Source organism: Esox lucius, chromosome 16, assembly GCF_011004845.1.
Source record: "Esox lucius isolate fEsoLuc1 chromosome 16, fEsoLuc1.pri, whole genome shotgun sequence".
NCBI lineage: Eukaryota > Metazoa > Chordata > Actinopteri > Esociformes > Esocidae > Esox > Esox lucius.
This window is the reverse complement of record NC_047584.1, coordinates 17,422,746-17,445,921: the sequence shown is the minus strand read 5'-3', so window position 1 is coordinate 17,445,921 and position 23,176 is coordinate 17,422,746. Positions and strand designations below refer to the sequence as shown.

Genomic DNA, 23,176 nt, shown 5'->3' with positions numbered 1-23,176 from the left:
GCTCATTACCAACGACTCTGACACCACTTACCACATGTCCTCCCACTAGCTGTGCAAACAGCGACCCCAACTCCCCCCAGCCCAGCCTTCGCCCTCACCACAGCCATAACATCAACATACATGTGCAAGACAAATGATCCACCCTCTCTGTGTTCTTCAGACAAATACTCTCCCTCCCTCTCGCTGTCTCTCAGGCTGATTCATCTCCACACACAGGCTGATCCGGATGCCTAGCACATTCCTTGAGTTTTTAGCAAATTACAGGCGCGTTGCAGAGGTAGCCCAGATTTGTGGATAAGAAGACTCAACGGCAGGAAGGTGGACACCTGTCTGCCGCTACCTACCGTAATCCTCTTAATGTCAATGAGAGTAGTTAACAGGATGTACTTCCAAACTACTCATCATCACAATTTCTACAGTATAATCTCTTCAAAAGTACCTGTAGTGTATCCTGGTATAAGATTATATAGAACTTTGCTTTTAGCATCGTACAAATGTCTTGGGTTATTCTGAAAGTGTTGCTACTTAAAACTTTTTAGATATGTTTTTTGTTCTAGTTATTGGTCTTTAGTTTTAGGACTTTTGAATAAATATATATATATATATATATATATATATATATATACATATATGTATGTATATGTATATGCATACAGAGCGTTCGGAAAATATTCAGACCCCTCCACATTCTGTTGTGCTTTGGACTTAATTTATTATTGATCAAATATATTTTGTTCGCCATCAATCTACACATGATACCCCATAATGACAAAGTGAAACAAGTTTTTCAACATTTGTGCTAATTTATTGGAAATGAAAAATGAAAATATACACTCAGGTCTATAAAATGTTATTGGGGTCCACCTGTGGCAAATTCAATTAATTGGACATGGTTTACCTCTCTATTTAAGTTCCCACACTTAATAGTGCATGTCAAACCAAAAACCAAGCCATTTAGTCCAAGTAAATTGGATAGAATTGTGTCATCATGAAAAATTGCAAAATCATTGAAAGTTCCCAAGAGCACAGTGAGCTCCATCATTGTGAATTGGAAGAGCTGGCTATCTGGCCAAACTAAGTATTTGGGCTAGAAAGTTTGGGAGGTGACCAAGAACCCAGTGGCAACTAACAGAGCTTCAGAATTTCTCTGAAGAGATTAGAGAACCTGCCAGAAGGACAACCATCTCTGAAGCACTCCATCAATCAGGTCTTTATGGTTGAGTGGCTAGATGGAAGTCACTCCTGAGTAAAATGCATCACATGCCGCCTGAAGGACTAAGAACATGAGGAAAAATACTCTCTGGTCTTATGAGACCAAAATAAAAAGGCCAAGCACTGTGGTGTAAATAAGGTACCACTGTATCACTTGGGTTAAACCGTCTCAAGAGTAAAGAATGGTGGTGAGAACATCATGCTATAGGAATGTTACTTAGATGCAGGAACTTGGAGACTGCTCTGGATTGAGGGAAGGCATGATCTGAGCAAAATACAAAGTGACCCTGCGATAGCTCGGACTTGAACTCCATTGAACGTCTTTGGGGAGACCTAAAGGCCGCAGTTTAGAGGAAGCTCTGAAAGGAAGATATTTTAATCTAGGTGTGCAAGTCTGATTGAATCATCCCCAAGAAGACTCAAAGCTGTGATTGCAGATTTTCTGCATGGCCATGGCTCTTATTTGTCTGTGATGTTTGACAATAAGTTACATTTTACCCCCCTTTGACAAGAAGTTACATTTTAGTCTCATTAGACCAGGGGTGTCAAAACGGTTCCACGGAGGGCCGAGTGTCTGCAGGTCTTTGGGTTTTCCTTTAAATTGGTTCCCAGGTCAGACCAGAACAACCAGGTGGGGGTAGAAATTAACCAATTAGTGAACTAATTAATCAATCAGGTACAAGGTGAGAGCGAAAACCTGCAGACACTCGGCCCTCCGTGGAACCGGTTTGACACCTGTGCATTAGACCATGGAACCTGGTTCCAGTAAAAGTTATAATTTAGCAAACAATATCATTTAGCAAACTCCAGGTACTTCTGTTTTGGGTTTGGTGACAGCAGAGGCTTTCTTCTGGCAACCCTTTCAAATAACTTGTGCATGGGGGATAAATATGGAAGGACACCAATAGGAAGAGACATGCTTAGGCCAAGAAACACAAGAAATTCACATTTGACATGTGGAAATCTTCCCTTGGACTGATGAGTCCAAATTATAAATTTTTAGTTCCAACCATTGTGTCTTTGTGAGACACAGAGTGGGTGAATGGATGATCTCTGCATGTGTTGTTCCCACCGTGAAGCATGGATGAGTCATGATGGTGTGGGGGTGCTTTGCTAGTGACTCTGTCAGTGATTTATTTAGAATTCAAGGCACACTCGATACGCCATACTATCTGGTTTGCGCTTTGGTTTTTCAACAGGATAATGACCCAAAACACACTTTCAGGCTGTGTAAGGGCTATTTGACCAAGAAAGAGAGTGATGGAATGCTGCATCAGATGACATGACCTCATGTTTCCAAACATTTGTCCGGTACTGTACATTACTTACATTTATCGTATATAATTTATTCCTCAAATGTTACTAACACTTATCCCAATTTCATGTTTCTTCCAATTAGTAGTTACAAGCTTATCTTTTTATAGCAACTCCCAATTCCTGACTTGGGAGAGTCAGGAATTATAACGTCCATCCTCTGAGACATACCTGCTATGCCGTTCTGGATCTTTACACATTGCTCGCTCAACCAGGAAGTTAACTGGGACCATGTCGCTTAGAGGAGAGCGCTCCTCCAGCTAATGACCACAATTTGCTTCCAGGCACTGGACGTGCTTGTCCAATGAGATAAGGAATGCTTTGTTGTCCCCACATCCCTTAGCTGGAGCGATGCAAAGCCAATATTTCAGACACCCTGGTGTAGAATTTGTTACTGAGAATTAGTGCCTTAGACTAATGTGCCACTTGGAAGGCCCACAAACACAGCACATTTAACTGACTTGGTTAATCACTTTGTGGGATGGTTAACCAATGAATATGTAACTTCCTCTTTAACATACCAACATGAGCTCACTGCTCAACTCATAGGCCTGCACAGATACGTCATACAGACATCTGACAAATGAGTGACTTCCAAAAAACCCAGAGGGATTTTCCCAGCACTTGTAGATTTCTTCAGGAGTCAAGCCCCAAATCTGTGCGATCAGTGGAAATGATTGATTTCTGTGTGAAAAATTGGTTGTAAGTAACAACATCCTCTGCCTGCGTTAGTGAAAAACAGATGCAGGACCTGCCCTTTGGAGCGTTGTCTCGAGAGCTCTGAGGATTTCCTAGTGTGCCTTGTAATTCAAAGCACATGGGTAACCATTTAAGCGTCATGTCCCAAACGAAGACATTGGTAATAAATCACAGGAGTCCTGAAAAGCTCTGGAAGTCCTCTTGAAGTTTGTCTAGAGCTATCTATTCAGGGACTTTCTGTTAGCAATAAAGGGTGCACGAGCGTGTGCGTGCAGGTGTGTGTGTGTGTGTGTGTGCGTGCAAGGGGTTTGTGGGGGAAAGTGAGGGGTCTGTGCTGCACATGCCTCATTTAGACATCAAAGGACTCCACTGATGATTTTTCCTTATAATCCATGCCTTTTGGTGCTTCAGCTCCCTCCATCTGAATAAACAAAGCCCAAGTGGTTAACTGTGGTCTGGGAGAAGTCAGGTGATGCCAGCACGTGATTCAGGAAGTAAATCGATACGTCTCTTAATTTATTAGGCTGAATCAGAAATCGCATACTTGCATACTATATAGTATGCCCGATTAGTATGTCTCAACCCAAATTATGCTGAAAATAGTATGCCAAAAGTTTCCAGATGGTCTACTATTTCTGGTGGATTTTTGAAGTATGCATCCGTGCATTCTTTTTGGGCTAATATAGGGTAATATAGTAATATTGTAAAAGAGGAGGGGTTTCCACGATTCTCTCTTCTTTTCAGAGGGCGGAAATGTCAGTTATCCTCACCTTTACAGATAGGCTAGTTATTGTTTCAATGTCATTCACGAATGAGAGAAAAACAAACGTTGTGCCATGAAATGAAATAATTCTGTCAGTGTAAAGGTCATCTTCAGTCTCGCTAGAAATTCGTATGACTATTCCAAGTAGTAAGTAGATACTAGTAGGCCTATTACTGGCTAATAAGCTGTTAAAACGGCCAGTACAGTTCATAAATGCTATTCATTGTGGAAATAAACTACATAAGAAACTTTACTCTGTTAACAAAATGCTTATTGGTGTCTAGCAAAATATTCAAATTTGGTGTGATGTTAATGTGTCACAAAATCATGTAATGTTGAGATGCAATTTTATGATGAGATAGTATGTCCCAAATGGTCCCAATACTGGCATACTAGCTTACCATCTACTAAACAGTACGTACTTTACCATCATCCGCAAAGTACGTACTTGAAGTATGTAGTATGCAATTTTAGATTCAGCCTTAGTCTAAAATCTATTTTAGCATTTCATTTGTGTTGTTCGAGCATTCAGATTTTCAAGGCATTTAAAATTGGTATTTAGAAATGTGTTGCAAATCATATGAATCTCTTTGAAAATGAAAGAAGTACATCGTCTCAAGAAGAATTAACAACCTTTTTATCTGGAAATGCATTTTTTCTGATCTGGAAAATCAATATGGTATGAATCGCAGCGCTTCTTTATTCTCTGTCAAACATTATTACTCCCCCTACTAAACATCAGAAGCTGCCCACGGTCATTTAGCTGCCCTGGTGTGAGCCACTGTCTGACCTCTTGTCAGACCTACCTGGGTCCAAAATGCTCTCATGCCAGAAGTTGTTTGGCAGCCTCAGCACTTGTGTGATATCTGCAGGAACAGCATTCCTCTGGGGCTGGCCTGGATCAAATGGCAGCGATTTGCCAAACAGAGGCGGAGATAGGAAGCCTGACCCATCCTCAGATCTGTTATATGCTTTAATGTCTGGGGTCAGGCCAGATAAATTGGGATGTTGGAACTGGGAGTTTTCTCTCTGTCTCCTGGACTTCACAGACACAGGGATCCAACAGCCACTCACAGCAGCCAACAGCCACTCACTCAGAAAGGAGAGTGTAAAGTGAATAGAGAAAACATCTCACCCCAGACCCCAAACATGAATCTCCTCCAGTCAGGCATGTAATGCTTTTATGAGTAATTTTTTTGCCATAAGCATCTATGATGCCATGCTTTTTTTTCAAAATGAAATTGCAAGGCCTGACTGGACAGAAATTGGGTAGGGTTTAGGTTGAACAATTAATTTTATTATCAAGATTGCATGTCAGCTGACAAACTAACTAGCATGTCCTGCACATCGATTTCAAACCAACAGGCAATAAAATGTTTTGTTAGCCCTGTGAGGTGGAAAGCAATCTTAACTCTGACTGCACCTTGCTCTGACCTACTGATCTCATGCTTGTTTTGATCAATTGATGCAATTGTATAATTGTTGATTCCCCTGATGCCAGTAGCTAATATACATGCATTAGATACTCCAAATTGAAGGACAGTTTTCAGCAACATTTGCATAAGGTTTTGTTTTCAATGATAATGTTGGTTCTTTCCACTATGCCTGAGCAACTGCAATGGAAAGAAAATCTGCCCTGACATTTTGGGACAAGAAGTCTTTCTGACTGCTTCCTGATAAATAAAATATCCACATTAGAAGTGCAGACATAATGAAATGACAGCATCTCCATGGGCATTTTCAGGGTTGTGTGAATTTAGTAAATCTACGCTGGTTTGAATAACATCAAGAAAGCAGAAGGAGCAGAGGAAAAAACTCTTGAGCTTTGATGTATAGGATTGAGATGTGATGAGGTCTGTTCAAAGTGAGTACAAAGTAGTGTTAAGCTGGAAAAAGTAAATGCAGCTTTAGTCAAGGTTGGGAAGCTGAAGTAACAGGAGATGATGAAGGAAGGAATGTCCTGTCTCACCCAAAACCACGGGTAGAAGATGAAACACTATCTGACATTAAAAATAGATGCCTCGTTGTAAAGGTGTCTGAGTTTTAAAACACACTTTTGTAACTCATAAATCTTGAAACTTGACCGTACAGTTCCAGAAAAGATCCACTCTTGGCTAAATGGTCGTATGTTTGACTAATCAGATGGTCGTGTAAGCCTGGTCATTTTCTACAACAGAAGCTGAAGTTGTAACACCATCTATGATTATGAATACAATCAAGTGGCTATGAAACATTAATGGCAAACGACATGATTTTATTCAGTGCTACACACTCTGGTTCCAAGAAGTACATCCGAGTTTTCATTGATCTGCTAGTGCCACAATCCCACATTTAACTTGGTTTTGCTCTTTAGTCCTATATAAGGGATGAACCCAATTTACATGACTGTGGGAATATTTGCTTTTCACCACCATGTCTCTAACAGCTTTTATGGACTATTTTATGCATTGGTGGTTTGTTTTTTAGGTTTACAGTATTACCTCATTGTATGTTGTTTCAGTGTAACTTGAATGAATCTCAGCTTGTAGTGGTGTTCTTTTGGCACTGTTACGCCTCTATATCAGTGTGGGAGTGTTTTAGTTTGGGTTTTTGTGAGGGGATCGCAGTTGCAGCCAAGTCTATCAGGGGTTTGTCTCTGTTGCAGGTCCAGTGCTCAAGCTGCCGCAGCGAACCCATCGCCGACGGGGCCAGCAGCCCAAACTGCTGAACAGCCCTGAAGACAGCCTCTACTACAACCAGCTAAATGTGAGTTCAAAGTGGCGATAAAGCCCTTTGTCTGACTTTGGTTCCAGATGATAATACAATTAAATCTACCTGTGCCAGACCCCGGAGCCCCACCCCCACACTTCTTTGCCTCTTGTCTTGAACATGTGCTTATGCTCTTTATCTGTTGCTTTCATGTCAGGATGTCTGCCTTCACGGTGAATAATTGATGTGGTTTATCAAAGCTGAGCAAGATGCATGCTTCATCAGGCTCACTTGAGCCCTTTGATCAAAAAAAATTATGCTGTGACTTCTGATATTATCAGCATCTGCTCGCATTCAACACAAAATCACTTTGAATTAAAAATTAATGACTCTCTGCTCATCTTTTGACTGTGTGCTCTTGGCCCTTTCCACAGAGAACTCTGGATTATCAGGGGAGCAAGAGGAAGCCGAGAAAACTTGGGTAAATAACTGCTTTCCTACTTACAGCAACTCTAAACAGAGCAGGCCCTTTGTGGAATAGGAGAATCCAGACAGATTTTGTTTTCCTATCATGTAAATATTGCGCTGAAAATAACAGAGGTTTTTGAGCTCCTTTGCGCCATTAGAGATGGCTACATATTAAGGCTTTGTCAGCATGCTAATTTTAATTGTTGATGGTCCGACTTGTATGTATAATCTGTGTGCTAAAATGAGGCTTCCCCCTGTCTGTTTTAGATATATTTTCTGTATTTGAAGGGATTAAACTGGCTTCTTTTTTAATGACTTGTCTGTCTTTACTGGTCAGGGGCATTTTTGAAAGAGCAGTCTAACCTTTTCCCTGTCATACTTTTTCTGTCTTGAACATCACAGCCAAATCAAAGTCCTGGACGGCGAAGATGAGTACTACAAATTATTGTCAGCGGTGGAGTCAATCCCAGAGGAAGACTGCTCAACTGGGCCCCCTCCCACCCTGTCAAGAGGGCCACTCGTCAGTCAGAGCTGAGCCTTACAACCCCTGTCAACTGGTAAGAGTCAAAGAGCAGTAGCTAGACACCCTGAAAGAACATTTCCTCTCCCAACTTCCAGGGATGTATAACACACATAGTTTAAAATATTTACTAATGATACTTCCCATATACATGTGTATTTGGATGGAACCAAAATATATACGCAATCAAGACGTTTCTCTTTAATATAACACTGCGACCATGTTTTCACATTAGCAGTTCATTGTTCCTTGCCACCTCCCCCACACACCTCTCAATTCAGGCAAATAGGCTGCAGTAATGTAGGGATTAGTTATGGTGTCGTTTATTCCTCTTCAGGCTTGTTCTTTTATCTAGAAGGAATGATACAGAAAAGAGGTGTGTGCTTGTATTTTACAGTGCCTTCAGAATTTTTTTAAGGCCCGTCACTTTCTCCACATTTTCTTTGTTTATGGATGTAAATGTATAATTACATTTCAGGTTTTTTCATCAATCCACACACAATTCTCAATAATGACAAAGCAAAAACATGTTTTTAGAATTTCTTCTTGTAATATATATATATATATTTTATATTTCATGTAAGTATTTAGATCCTGTATTCAGTACTTTGTAGAAACAGCTTCAAGTGATTTTGGGTATACCTCTACGAGCTTTGCACAACTAGATTTTGGCACTCCCATTTTTTCTTCTAGACCCTCTCAAGATCTGTCAGGTTGGGGAGAGTCTGTTACCTGCAATCTTCAGGTCTCCACACAGAAGTCCAGGCTTTTGCTGGGCCACTCAAGGACATTCACAGATTTGTCCCGAAGACACTCCAGTGTTGTCTTGGCTGTGTACTTGTGTCGTTGTAGGGCTGAAAAATGAGTCTTTACCCCAGTCTGCGCCTGTTGCGCAAGGACCTCTCTGTATTTTGCTCCCTCCATGTATTTTACTCCTTTTCTTAATCCTGACCAGTCTCTCAGTCCCAGTAGCATGATTCTCCCACCACCATGCTTCCCGATGGATGGTCTTAACCAGGCCATTAGCAGTGACTTGTTTTTGCCTGACGTAGTGCTTGATTTTGGTCTAATTAGACCAAGTAATGTATTTCCTCATGTTCACAAAGTCCTTCATATGCCTTGTACTCGGGAGTGGTGTCCGTCTAGCCACTCTCCCATGCAGACTTGATTGATGCCGTTGCTGCATAGATGGTTTCCTTTTTGACAGGGATCTACCATCTCTGCAGAAAACCTCTGAATCTTTGAGGGTCCTTTGGGTTCTTGGTCACATCTAACCTGGCCCTTGTTGCCTTGTCAATTAGAACTGTATCAGGTTTTTGTGCAGTGCGCATGCGTACTGCTCAATTTCCTTACAATTTATGGCCACTAAGTTTAGTCTCTCTAGCATTTTTATTCTCTCTCGTAATGTAAATAACCCCTTAATCCTTCTTTACATTAAGAGAGAGTGAATAAAACAGTAGATAGACTTATCTTATTTAGTACAATAATTTCCATAGCGTAGTTTAGCACGTTTGAGACTGTGAATAGGCTCTGTGCACAAGCGTATGGACAAAGTTCCCGCTTTAGCCAGATGTCGGCATATCAGTTTCCGGTTTACTTAAGGCGATCACCCGTGTCACCCAAAATTTCAGTTTTTAGTAGATGTCTCCAAGACCTGCCTAAAATAAGCATTAGTGATGTCCATCGAATTGTTGATGCCTGGTCCTCTGCTCCAACAAGCAAGCGGAATAAGGGATTCAAACTCTACGGATCAAGTTATCTGCACAACTATGAGGGTAAGTAGTTTACTGTGGTGTAAGCTAGTTAGCAATGTGTTCCTTTTTAGTGTAGTATTAGGCAGGACAATAGAACGCATAAAAATTCACCCTAGCCTCAAAAACGACAAAAGAACACTGGCTGAGCTGGATGCTAGCGCGTCCTCATAGCAAGTGAATTGAAACGAACCTTTGTTTTGCCTCTTCTAACCTGAATTAAGCTTAAAATTCCATAGCCTCAAAAAAGCACCAAAACAGATCTACTCTTTTATTTTACTACTGTAACCTCATTTCACAACGAAACTGAAAAATAACAACTGGCATAGGAAGTAAACATCTGGTCCTATATGATATTAATTGCGCTTAAACCTGCATTACGTGGTAGTATATAAAAAAATCGCCTTTTCTTACTATTTCTAGTCTAGTGTTTGAAGTCATTGAATGGCGCAAGCCATATTTTATTAAAAAGAGGACATTCTCCTGATTAAAATGATGCCCCACTTGTACCTTGAAACTTAAATCAGTCACGTACATTATATTTCTTTTTTTTCTGTACAACAGCATCACTCATCTTGTTGTGAGTTTAGGTGTTTACTAATGCGGATGAGTATTAGTAAGTAAACCGGAAACTGCAAGTAAATCGTTACTACGCTGGTGCACAGAGCATATTCGATCACTGAAACTTGATACAGTCCCGACACAATTGTCTTCACGCCTGCAGAACTCCAGGGTGACTATCACAAATGTGGCGCACGATCCCTCTGAAGGTGGCATCTCGAGCTATTGATATCTGCAAGTTTGCACAACAAAATAATCTAGCGTTGCTTGGATATATGTCTTGGAAAATGTAGTGTAATGTAAACAAGACCATAAAAAGATTGGTCTCCCACTGATCGAAGCAGCTAGTCATACTTTGAAGATAATTTTGTTATGTACTGTGTAGTGTTGTTTTGTACATTCATTTTTATAATTTTATTTTTATTTTTGTTAAGTCCTTTGCAAAATAAAAAGCTATGTGCACACCATATCAGGTATTTTGTAACAGTGAATACACATGAAACATTCAGACAAGTAAACATTTTGATGTTATGATAAAGCATCATCTGTTGGATCCATTGGGGTTGACACCTGTACAGGTCCAGCCCAATCCCTTTTGTGTTCCTGGTAGGATCTGGTCCACCTCGGCTCAAAATCAAGTTGGGTGTTTTTTATTTATTTTACAGATTGTGTCATAACTTCCTAAGAATTAGATGGATCCATGCAGTGGATCCTAACAACAGGACGATACTGGGCAACTTTTATCACCCATCAGGTTTCCCGCTCATCAGCTACAGCATAATCAATGCTTGAATCTAGATTGTGGTGGTTCACTAAACTGCTGCACCACTTTGGAGGCCTTGCCCATCATTGTGGCTTGCGATAGAAAAAATATGTGCCCTAGGATTTACCATTGCATTAGGTTCGTTAAATAATAAACCATTGTGTCATTTTCATCTAATTAATTCTCTGTTCACTGTGTTAAACTAAAACTGAGGTGTAACAATCCTGTTATTAAGTAACATGTCTTACTATTCAAAAGCTGGTTTCAGCTCAGAGATATCTGAATAAACAATGTTATTATTTAACCCTTTGGAGACAATCAGTAATTCTGATAATGTATTTCTTAAGTTAGATACTGTGTTCTTGAATCTCCAAAAGCAGACACTTGTACTGACAGAGTACCCAAAGTATGTGAATTTCCTTTTAAGATGTATCAGAAATGCGGGGCTGGCAAGTTGATTTGTAGTGCTTTTTTCCAATTTGCATATCATTTACTGCATCTCCTTTTGTTGACACCCCAGGGCACAAACCAAGATTTTGATCTTAATAGGAAGAGTAGGGTGGTATGACTGAAGATCCCTTCCAACTCAGCGGGGAAAACATTAGAGCTCTGCCTAGATAGCAGGACCAGCCACAGTAAGTCCAGAGTTCGTCTTATTCCTTTGGGCTTTCACAAGCCCTAAGATCCCATTAGAGAAGACTACTACTTATTGGAAGGGTCAGGACCAGGTCAAGCTGCACTCCCACGTTGTGGGATTCTTAAACTTTCAACAGTTAGCTTGCATGTTGTATTCATTTGACATAGCGAGACATGATGTGGTAGTATGTTATAATAGTGATCTTAATACTTGTGTAATTAGTCATTAGCATGACTATTGGCAGTTAATAAAACAGAATACTTGTAAATCTTGTTTTTTTAGGTGATAGATACTTAAAGGGGATAATATTGGCTGAACACATTTCAAGGACCAATGAAATCTACTTTGTTCCTCCAACGTCAAAGGTCAAATATTTTTTTTATTCAATGGGTGAACCTCTATAACCAGAGATTATGACTTAGATGCTATATGAGATAACTTTGAAATGCTATTTTCAGAAGCTTTGGCTGAAGAAAATTTAACTGCCGGATTGTACAGAATGTACTAAGAGACTTAACGTCTGGTTTCTAAATATATCGACATTAACATAACAAGAGTTATCGAACCTTAAAAAAAAATTGACATTGTATTACAGTGTCCTTTAAACACTGGGCTGTGCGGAATTCGTATGGACTTTTTTATCCTGGTCTCAGTATAATGTGGTGTTGAGTTAGTTCAAAAGCACTTCACCTCCGGTTGTACAGTGTCAGATCCAGCAGTAATTAGAATACTGGTTGTGCATTATTCCCTTACTGGGGATATTTGGTTCCTCTGAAGAGTCGGCTGAAATAGGTCACCACAGCACCCTGTAGTGCGTCTTAAAAGTACACTGAATCAATTAAGTGTGATCATGCTCCCTTGATTATTTCGGCCCTGTTTTACCATGGAGAGGAATTTCAAATAGGCTTACTCGTTTTAATAACAAGGTTGGACTGTGGTGACATATGGTGCTGTAAGTGGGTGTTTCTCTCCTTCTTCCTCTCTGCCAAATTAAGTCCCTGGCTGATTGCCTGCCTGGGCGTATGAGAGGAGGTGATCTGTGTATAGAACAACCTTGGGTACTCGATTATGTAGTGTGGCACTAACGCAGCCTCTCCTGTATCAGCATCAGGCCAACGGCCAAGGGAGAACCACCTGGCCCAGGACTGTGAATCAGGGACCTTGAACGCAGCCCAGCTGCCACACCTTCCCTCAATCAGGCCTCATCAAGTGGAGGACAAAAGGGCCCCAGAAAAGCAGCTCTAAGCCACAGCAGAGGAAGAAGCCCCGCCCCACGGTTTTGTTATTCATCCCTGCCATTTTTTGTAATTAAAAGGACCTCCTGGACCCTGGGAGACTCTCCTTGTGTCTCCCCACCTTTACAGCATCAAATGGTAAACAATGTTACCCTACTTGTTGTTAGCTTGCCTACCAAAGGTAAAGTCACCGTGGTGGTGTTGAATGGACAGGTGGACACCACCCAGAAACAGTGGGTCTAAGAGCGTCTGTGTTAGGTAAAGAATTAACGGCAGACACCTGTTTTGTTTAATACCTTTTCATAAACCGCAGCCCCCTCTTGTTTTCCCCTCATTAAATCTGTCTGCATCTGGGACAACAGAGGGCTCATTTAATGTGGTTAACGTTACCATTGATGTTATTCTTGCCATTTTAACTATTTACTCCATAGACTGTTTTCATTAAACCTACAGACAGCCTAAAAACATTCATATCAACCATACTAGAGCTTTTTTTCTGATATCTCGAGCAACAGCCTTTACAAATTATGAAAAGCTTTTATTTTCCTTAGGAGCGCATTTACCTTTTCACCTAATAGTGATGTCTTACTTCAAAGAGCGAACACGATTAGGCCAACATTGTCCTGTTTCTATATCCATGGAGTTCAAAGGAAGAGTTTTTGAATATCAATGTTTCTTGAGAAGCCTTTTCAGACACTGTTTTAATGCAGTTTGTGCGCTTTTGATATACAGATGTTTAGCTTTGCATCAAAGAATTTCAGCAGGGAACCTACTACCTTAGTTAGACATATGGTAATATTTTTTATATGATAATGCATTTATATCTTAAGCAAAGGCTTATGGCAGGACTTTTAATTTGTCTTTTGTGAGTGTTTTCTGGTGATACTGGGTTTTTTACAACTGGTGGGGCATGGGTGCGTTGGGTGGCTGAACAGGTGCGCAAACTTCTTCACAAGCCTAACGCCGAGACGCTCTCGGCAAGCTAATGATCGATGCCAAAGAAATGGACGGGCATGAACGTCAAACAGATTTCAGATGTGTTGAGGGTTCTGTGCAAAAGAACGCTCCCTAAAGAGTGCATTAATAAAGAAACTGGTTGAGCCAGGGAGAGAGGGGAGAGAGTGCAAAGGGGGGATCGAGGAAGAAGGAGATAAAAGAGTCTGTTGAGTACGCACATCAAAGGCCTCTTAATAACAGGGGATGCCATTAAGGTTACACTGGCTTTTGTTTCAGCTTCCTCACACCTGCAATTTGTTGAGGGCATTCTATGCACAGTTGAGCTGCCCACATTTGCATGAATAGAAAATGTATGCATGATGAGATAGAGAGGACCTTTCCTGGAAAGTTTTTCCCTGTAATTTGGGTGGCTAATGACCATTTATCCTCAGAAGATTTTATGTGAGAAGCGAGCAATCAACCCTTGGGTTACTTACCCATGCAATAACACATTAAGCCAGTAAAGGAGTAGATACGAAGCAGCGCAACATACATCACGCATCATGTAAAATGACTGGCGTGAAAAGTTTTTGTGCCTTTGGTGTTGGAATAAGGTTTGAGAAATCAGAGCGTGAAATTGTGATTAGCCTCTCTCAGTTTGTGGACTGAACGGGGCACCGGCAGACTTGGCACGGCCAAAGGTGTAACCTGTTTTGTTTTGCCTCGGCACTGCTCACCCAGATGGTTGGACCAGCTGCCACCGAATAAACGCTGAGCGGGTAACAGTGTGAGAATCACTGTGGCCTTGTAGTTTTGGGAGGCAAAATTGAGAAATCTCTGCCTCTGCCGCTGCTATGAGGAGCAGGATCATATCACCTAGTGATTCATGAAATAACCTAATTTACTGTAGAGCGCAGTCCCATAGGATGCAGCCAAGACATGACAGGTTGAAATTACTGTGTGTCGCCCCCCCCCCCCGAATACATCTCCACTTATGATCACACAACATACAGTATAATAGACTGACTGCTTTTTTCTACATAGTGTATTGTCATGTCAATCTTCTCATTTCTGAGCAGTGAGAACTTTCACATGCAGTTAGTAGTTCTGGTGCTTTTGTCCCCGGATGGCATCTCCCACAACGTAATTGCTTGATATGATATGTCTGTTTCTCATCTTTCCTGGCAGAGCAGGCTTTGACCCTGAGAATTATTGTGGGAGGGCTGGATTACCACTAACAGGGTGGGCTGTGAGTAGGTGAAATGACCGTTCCCTCCTTTCGTGACCTCGAGTCAGCCTGCACATTGCCATGGCTTTGCTCTTGAATATGCAGTGATCCCCTGCTTCATAGGTTTGGGGAAGGGAAAAAAGTTGTATCGCATTGCAGGAAAAATCTTGAAAATTAGTGAGACCAAAGTTGAAGCTCTTCTATGTTGGGGGCTGTGAACAATGGCAGCTTTCTGTCAGAGAGCAACTTCAAAGGTCTGCTGAGTGACTGCTCTGAGTTATACTTTGTTGTAGATCACTGAGGAAATTCACAGATGTTTTCTCATACGAGACACCATTATATCGGCTCAAGTACCCAGTAGCCTGGAGCACCTCTCTTGCTCTCCCCCTCTCCTGCCCCTCTCTCAGCCCCCCTCTCTCTTCCTCTCTCATGTCTCTTGTGTGAGACAGATGTGGAACCTGTTTTCTCTCCAACTGTCCAGAGAATATGAAAAGTTAAAATGAGGTTCATGTTGTGGCATCGCCCCGAACCCGCTTAAAGCTGCACTTCTCATTGTCAATGTCTTGTATATGTTATAAGACCGGATGTACCTCCACTTTCAGCTACTCCACATGCGGTTTTAGGGGCAATGTGTGTTACTTAAATGTGAAACAGTCAAATACTTTTATGTAGACAGAATAAGCTATTGAGCCTAAATGTATGTTAAGGTAATAACAAGGGAATGAATGACATATTGTAAACTAAATTTGTCCCTCTTTCTTTTACAGATTGCCTTTGAACCTGACCTCAACCAAAAAGAAATGTACATTTTGATGGTCAGACTTGTATTGCACTGTATATTGTATTTATCAGTTTTATTATTTATTTTTCTGTAAGATTTTATGAGTTAAAAGTAATTATTTTCAGCAGCAACATGATTTGTTCGAACAATGCTTTTGCTTTTCCACTAACATACTACTCAAGCTACATTGTTTAGCTTATGTCATCTTTGTTGGAAATGCTTCAATTGCAATAGTTTTTATATCCATGTAAAACTTTCTATGCAGTAAAATGTAGAATAGCAGTTTATTGTAACATTGTAATTCACTCCTTGTGGAATCAGAGTTGTAGCCAGTAATATGCAGGTTGGCATTTTTCTTGGCAGACTCACTGAATACTGCTTTTACCATTTCCCTGTTTTCACTATTATTCTTTGTGTCAACATTTTGTACCATTCTAATGAAGCAAGTAAAATACATAAAGCATAGTCACAACAAAAAGCTTTGGCTCTTGTTTGAACTGACAGAAGGGTTACCACACATTCATATAACCACGTCATACATAAAGTAAAAGATGCATTTATAGTAAAAGCCTGTTTTTGTGTGCCACAAATTATGTTTCCAGACTATATAGAATATGACATTATCATCTTTAAACCTGAGTCACAAATTCTTTGTTGTAAATGCCTTCGGTCTCATTCATGAAAACAATAATGCATTGCTGTTCCTCAGGCCATTTTTTTATTTATCCTAACAAACACCACTCCCATGGCAGTCCTTGTAGTTCTCATAGCAGTGGATTAGTGCTGACATTATTGGAGCATAAAGATTGATATACACAACTTGTGTTATTCAGCAATGGTGTGCATAGGAAATTAGATCCATATTGACATGTTGTATTAATTGGTCTTCATTGACCAGAGTGGTAAATAAGATTCATTCAGGCACAGACCACAACTAATTCTAGATTCAATGTGGCTGGCCCACTCCAGCAAGCAGGCAGCCTTGCGCTTTGCAGCGAATCGGGATTGCTTCACTGCCCAGCAGGACTCCCCCTTTCCCCCATGACTGTTTGGTAGAGCCGTGGGAGAGGAGCGGGAACATTAATCCCTTCAAAGGAACAGATCTAATTCAAAATCAGCCCCTCCAAAGTATTTGAGAGGACAGTGATTGTTTCTGCAGGGAAGCCTGATAAAGATCACTGCGTTGATCCAGAATCAAACTTCCAATTCATTACAGTTGAAGTTTACTATGCTATAATAGTCTTACAAAAGTTTTCTTTCTTTTTTTTATTAATTTTCATTAAGGTTTGGTGACTAATTGGGATGGAATATAATTACTATTAGCAAAGATAAGCCTTTATAACAAAAAGAAAAAGATTTGTTTGTTTCTTTGTTTTATTTAGGTCAAGGCTTCTTCATAGCACTTTTTGTAACCAATTGTGAAGCGCAGAGGTCTCTTGTGCTTGGCCAGTTCTATAAAAGCCCAACAAGCTCAAGGCGGAGAAACAGGCGGGGGGCTTCAAAATTGTTTCCACTTTCTTGCGGATGTGAACTCCTCCTTCCCAGACCACTGCATTGGTTCAACTTTTCAGGAAACACAACAAAGATATCATTCTCCCTGTCACTTCTGACACCTGTATTGATGGAGAGCTATCTAAATAGGTTATGTTCAATCATGCAGGAACACCCTGGTTATTAATTGAAGTGATACCGATGCTTTATCCTCATTTGAGTAAGTTATCTGTAGCAGGGCATAATCCTGCAGCAACAGAACTTGTGAATTGTTGTGTGCGTTATAATTTATGAACATTTTGCAGGGTTTGATATTCTTTCTTATGGTCAAATCCAGGCAACATTCTGAAGTGAAAATTACAACCCTTTCTGAAACTTGAATAGTCCACACTATAACTTTACATTTCTGGCTGATGCCCCAACGGGATGATCAAAGATACACATCTGTGCTTATGTTGAAATTCATTAGTGGTATGGAAGGGTATGGGATAAAGTTGTTTGGCTTCTGCAAATGTTTCTGTCACTTGAAGCTTAGTGTATTCGACAGCCTACACTTTTGCCAGCAGTGCCCAAAAGCACCAGAGTGCCAAAAGTACAAATATGATTTTATTTTTTGGATAATGATAAAATCAAATCAAAAGTAGTGATGACCTTAAACATTCAAAATAATCACTGTATAAAACATTCAGAAAACGGTTCTGTATGAGCCATGTTCTTATTTGTTTGTTGGTTAAAAACATCATATTTGCTTTTTAAATAAAGTACTTGTTTTATTTTATGTAAAAAAAAAAATAATTAAAAAAACGTTAAGAAAGCTTACCAATCGACATGAACTTTGTGTTGAGTCACTTGCTTTGGTCTCATTAGCTAGGCTAGTCCTCTTGAACTTATCAAACAGCTAGGCACTAGGAGATCTCGAGAGATAACAATGTCACATTGTCACATAGGGTTCTGCTACAAATCCTTAATTACAAAAAGAGGATCAGATGACTACAGCATCCAATACCAGGGTCTCCAGGCGGCACGGGGGTCTTTGATCAAGAAAATCCAATTATTTGTGTATATACATTTCCCACATAGTGATTACTTCATTAATTGTCCCGCCTTTATCTCCTCCCTTCCCATCCCCCCTAATAATCAGCTCTTTTATCCAGACCAACAAACACACCATAGGAGCTTTGTGGATTCAAAGGATTTGCTTTCCCCTCTCAAAGAGCCGCTATTCTTTGATGATTGGGCAGCGGCAAACTTCAAAGTAATAAATCTTATTTCTGACTGGCTGGCGGCCCACCAAAGTCCTTATCAAATTCTAAGAAGTGATCCCTCACTCTCCAGATAGTCCAAGGATATCTCGAGGAGAGGAAGTATTGAGAGTGAAGACTTTACCACGTCAATACATTTTTCTACGATTTTACATTCATCTCAATTAGTTTTATTGTGATTTGTTTTTAACAAGAAGGAAGAGAACGTTTACCATGGCAGCAGTGGCTGTACTGCGGAATGAAACACTCCAGGCTTTTCTTCAGGTTTGTTGAAAACTTTTTGCTCTCGTTTTCATTTAACAGATCGCTATTTATCCTTTTCACAAATGTTAGTATGCGTATAGATTAGCCTAAATAACAATTTAGACAGCGCGTAATGCGAGTTTTTACGCGAATGGTCGTGTAAATTATAATAATGTTTATGGTGTGCAATAATTGAAATGTGTATGTATGAAATCCTGAATCTGATAAAATTACCAGATTTAACGATAATGTTACATTTCGAGCTTTAATTAATAGAGGTTATTTTTGCTACAGTGAGAGTACATTACAACGTGGCTATTATTAGGCTAATGAATGTCGTTTTAACAGCCGGAGTGTCAAAGTTTGTTTCAATAGTTACAAACTCTTGCAATAGTTACACACTCTTGCAGACATGTATTTAGTTAAGTCAAGTTTAGAGCCATAATTAATTATTATTTATTTGACTTGTGCAGGACCGTACTCCGAACTCTTCTCCAGAGAACTGCAAACATTCCCCACTGGCGCTGTTAGCTGCCACTTGTAACCGGATCGGACACCACCACGGATCAAGTCCGGCAGATTTCCTACAGGTTCCTTACGATACTACCTTAGGCTCACCGTCACGAATTTTTCATCCTTGGAGCAATGAGGGGAATCCTCAAAGCACTCTGTCTAGCAATTCTACCTTTGGACTATCATCTAAATCCCAGCTCCACATCCAAAGCTCATTTACCGCCCATCACGAGCTCCCTCTCACCCCTCCAGCGGATCCCTCATATCCCTATGACTTTTCCCCTGTGAAGATGTTACCATGTTCCATGCAGTCGTTACAGTCCTCTTGTCCACCCACGTACGTCCCCGCTGTAACGTATGCAGCGCCAACTGCCATGCCAGGTTTTGTTACGGGACACTCTGGCCTTGTTCACCAACAACAGAGACAGTTGTCCCCTAACCCAGGGGAGGATATTCCGTGGTGGAGTCTCCAACAGGGAAATCACGTGAGTCACCACTCAATTACAACTCAATCCCTTGGTCACCACCGTTTCCAACTGCAGAGGGGCTTGGTGATGGGACATACAGACTTCGCGCAGTATCAGACTCAAATCGCTGCTCTTCTACACACCAAGTCTCCTCTCGCAACAGCCCGAAGATGCCGGAGATGCAGGTGTCCAAACTGTCAGTCATCCACCTCAAATGATGAGCCCGGAAAGAAAAAACAACACATCTGTCACATACCAGGATGCGGGAAAGTTTATGGCAAAACCTCTCATCTCAAAGCTCATCTCAGATGGCACTCGGGAGAACGTCCGTTTGTTTGTAATTGGCTTTTCTGCGGCAAGAGTTTCACCAGGTCTGATGAGCTTCAGAGGCACCTGAGGACTCATACAGGAGAGAAGCGCTTTGTTTGTCCAGACTGTTGTAAGAGGTTCATGAGGAGTGACCATTTGGCAAAACATGTAAAAACTCACCAAAACAAAAAAACGAAGTGTCATGAGAAGACACTTGAACATCACGTGAAAAGGGAAGATATGAGGAACATGTAGTAAGCCTACATTAGAGTCTTGATTAGTAATCAAGATAGACCAACTAGTGCAATATAAGTCATTTACTTAGTTCAAGTACAAAGTGACGATTCTATAATTTTGGGTTACTTTGCTTTTTCTTACATTCAGAAAAATAATTTCTCTAACATTGCTGGTCTGTGTAGCATTTTCTTTGTATATATGACATTTAACTCATCAAGTTTAATTGGGATCCTGGAAAAATGTAGGCTACTTTAATACCCCATGAGCTAGTGTTCACTGTCTATACCATATCAAGAAAGACAAGTTTCAACTTGTGTTTTGACCATTGTCTTCGGTGGAAGATTTAACTTTCTTGTAAATAATATTTAATAGCTTTTGTTGAATGAAAGTGTCAGTTTTCACTCCATGTGGGGTGTTTTAGCATGCTCTTGAAAAGATATGCTATTGTTGATATGACCCAAATACTGTGTGAGAATAAAAAATATAAAATGTTCCCATGTCAGAATTAGTCTTATTTAATTTTTTATAATAATGACTTCCACACTATGCGGTTACCTTCAAAAGGGCTTGATTCATATCAATTGATCATCGTCTAAAGCATTTAGACATTATTGCTATTAAGCCTGAGAATGTATTGATAAAGAAAAAGTTGTATGACTAAACTGAAAACTTTGTCAAACAATTAGAAAATAGTTAGACATCCAATAATAGCATGACCGATAATTGAAAGAATATAAAACATTTAAAATAATAATTTAAACACAGTATTGACATGTAGAGAAGGTTAATTTAGGCAAAAGATTCAGTTGCACCTGTTTAAGGATTTGCTTCTGGTTTTGGCATATGCAATAACAAAAAGAGCTTGCAAAAGCATAGTCTGTGGTCTCTAAGTTATAATTAGTGAAGCCGGTCCTACTCATCAGTATTGTGCCTTATACACAAACATGGCTTGTATTTGAAATAATCCCACTGTCAACTGATGAGATTTCTAATAACTAGATTTACAAGTTAGATGTGGGTATAATTGTTATAATGTAAAAAACCTAATTGAAATGTATTCAACAAGGTTCTGGACACAAGATATTTTAAGATACGTTTGCGTTACTATGTAAATAGTGTGGTTCGCTAACTTTTGTGTTGTGACCTACCTACGGTCTTAACATCTCCAGCGACTCAAGTTAAAAAAAAAAGTTTCCTCAATAAGTTTTCTCTGAGACCCAGTAAGAATTGTCTGTGACCCACTAGTGGTACCAATCCAGTGATTAAAAAATACTGTGTGAAGGAACTTATTTTTCTGTGGAGTAACTGGAGTCCAGTCAGTGTATAGAGATTGTATTGACAGAGTTCCCCCTAACATCTTATTGGCCATCTTATGTTGATGTGCAGAGGATATTTATGTGTAGAAATACAAGAGTAAAAAGCATCATATCATTAGTAAAAATGTTGTTCTGCTTAAGGTTTCTTGAGAGAAAAAGTGTAGTATCTTGATAACTGAAACTAAAGTGTGTTTTAATGCATGGATTAGTAATACTGCAGGCACTGAATTACTAAACAGTCTTAATTCAAGTCCCAACAATGTAGAATGAAGTCGAGGCAGGATTTCATACTGAATGAGCCGTACACAATTTTGAATTAAACACAGATAAGCTTAACATCAGCGGGCGACTGAAACAACAATTACCTGACAGTGTGTTAACGTTAATTCAAAACCCATCTATATATTGTCCCAGATTTCCTCTAATCAGGATATGTTACGCTGGGTCCTGTGCTTCAGGAAATGCACGACTACAGTATATCCACAAACTGCTGTTGATGAAAAGGTCAAACTTTTGAGCAGTCAGTTTGCCTGTTGTTTTCCTTGCTGTAGCGCCCCCTATTGTAAGGGACTAACTGCTGTTGAAATGTACTTGTGGGGGTTTTACAGGCCTATTGAAGTGATTCTCCTCTCTATGAAAAAAAAACATTCTTGCATTTGCAGTATAGGGAACTCATAGCAAATGTTGATGAAATTAATCTTGTGATCGGTACCGGATTCCTTGCTTAATGTGTGCACTGTGGTTTTGTCCATATTGTAGTAGCATTATCTTCATTTAGTAGTGTGCCTGGTTTGGGACGACTTGCTGAAACCAATGCAGTAACAAGGTTTTGAGATTGATCAAAATGGCCAGCCCTTTCCCCGCATCTACAATTGTTTGAAATAATTTCAAGCTGCAAAAAATGTATACGTTGGGCACATTAACGCAAATGTGTATTCTTATGGCACAAGAAGATTAAGGCTTTTAGCTTGACCTGTACCTGAGAACTAGCAAACTAGTGTTTGAGTGAACAGGTCCTTTCAAACTCTGGAATTAATATCTAAACATTTCCGATTGAGGCATTCAATCAGTTTTCCCACAGAGGTTTTCCACATTCCATAGATGGAACAGTAGTTATCTACAGTACAAGTATCACACAGGAAAGGGGAGGGAAGATGGGGGGGTATTGTGAACTACAATACATTGGGGGAGGTCACAGAGACGAGTCTTCACCATTTGAACTTTTAAGCCTTGATCCAAATTTCATTATCCTATTATGAAGCTGTGACTTCTAGAGATGCCTTGAAAACATCCATGGAGGCTCCTAACAGCAGACAAAGGCTTTGTTTGTCACTGATTGCCTTTATATTTCCAAGATAGCCATGACTATAATAAACTGGATTTATACAGAATGTCTACACAGCTGTAAAAACAAAGCTTAGTTACTGTGGTAAATTCTGTTTCATTGTATGAAATAAATATTCATAAATTCACTCTCTGGTTGTCCTGTCCATAGCAGTTGATGTCCAACACTTCAGAATGTTAAACATAAATATATATACAATCATTATTTTTGTTGTAAGCAATGGCCTGAATCCAAACCCGCGCTGCATCCTAACATATCAACCAAGCAGGCTAAGACCGCTGGACCATTATATTACATCACCTCCAAATTCACTGGCATCTTTCATAAAGATGAACAGAAAAGTCTGTTTGAAACAATAAACTATACTGTAATTTTCCAGTTTGGAGTATATTGTATATCCTTAATGAGTTATATACAGTATATATTTTATACATATA

General features: G+C 40.0%; 2 protein-coding genes across 5 annotated transcripts in view; both read left to right on the top strand.

Moving 5' to 3' along the window:
- The window catches only part of myo3b (myosin IIIB), a 69,098-nt gene extending 53,070 nt beyond the window's left edge, over positions 1–16,028 (top strand). For all 4 annotated transcript variants that reach the window (XM_020054522.2, XM_020054520.2, XM_034286983.1 and 1 more), the window contains 4 exons: positions 6,633–6,733; positions 7,111–7,157; positions 7,547–7,701; positions 15,543–16,028. In XM_020054522.2, the coding sequence (XP_019910081.2) occupies positions 6,633–6,733; positions 7,111–7,157; positions 7,547–7,679 (281 nt within the window). In that variant the 3' untranslated portion in view covers positions 7,680–7,701; positions 15,543–16,028. The remainder of the gene's footprint in view (positions 1–6,632; positions 6,734–7,110; positions 7,158–7,546; positions 7,702–15,542) is intronic.
- Positions 16,029–18,265: 2,237 nt separating this feature from the next.
- Positions 18,266–22,978, top strand: sp5a (Sp5 transcription factor a). The gene is made up of 2 exons (XM_010890932.4): positions 18,266–18,573; positions 19,026–22,978. The coding sequence occupies exons 1-2, from the start codon at positions 18,523–18,525 to the stop codon at positions 20,094–20,096; spliced, it is 1,122 nt and encodes a 373-aa protein (XP_010889234.1). The 5' UTR covers positions 18,266–18,522; the 3' UTR covers positions 20,097–22,978.
- The last annotated feature ends 198 nt before the right edge of the window (positions 22,979–23,176 follow it).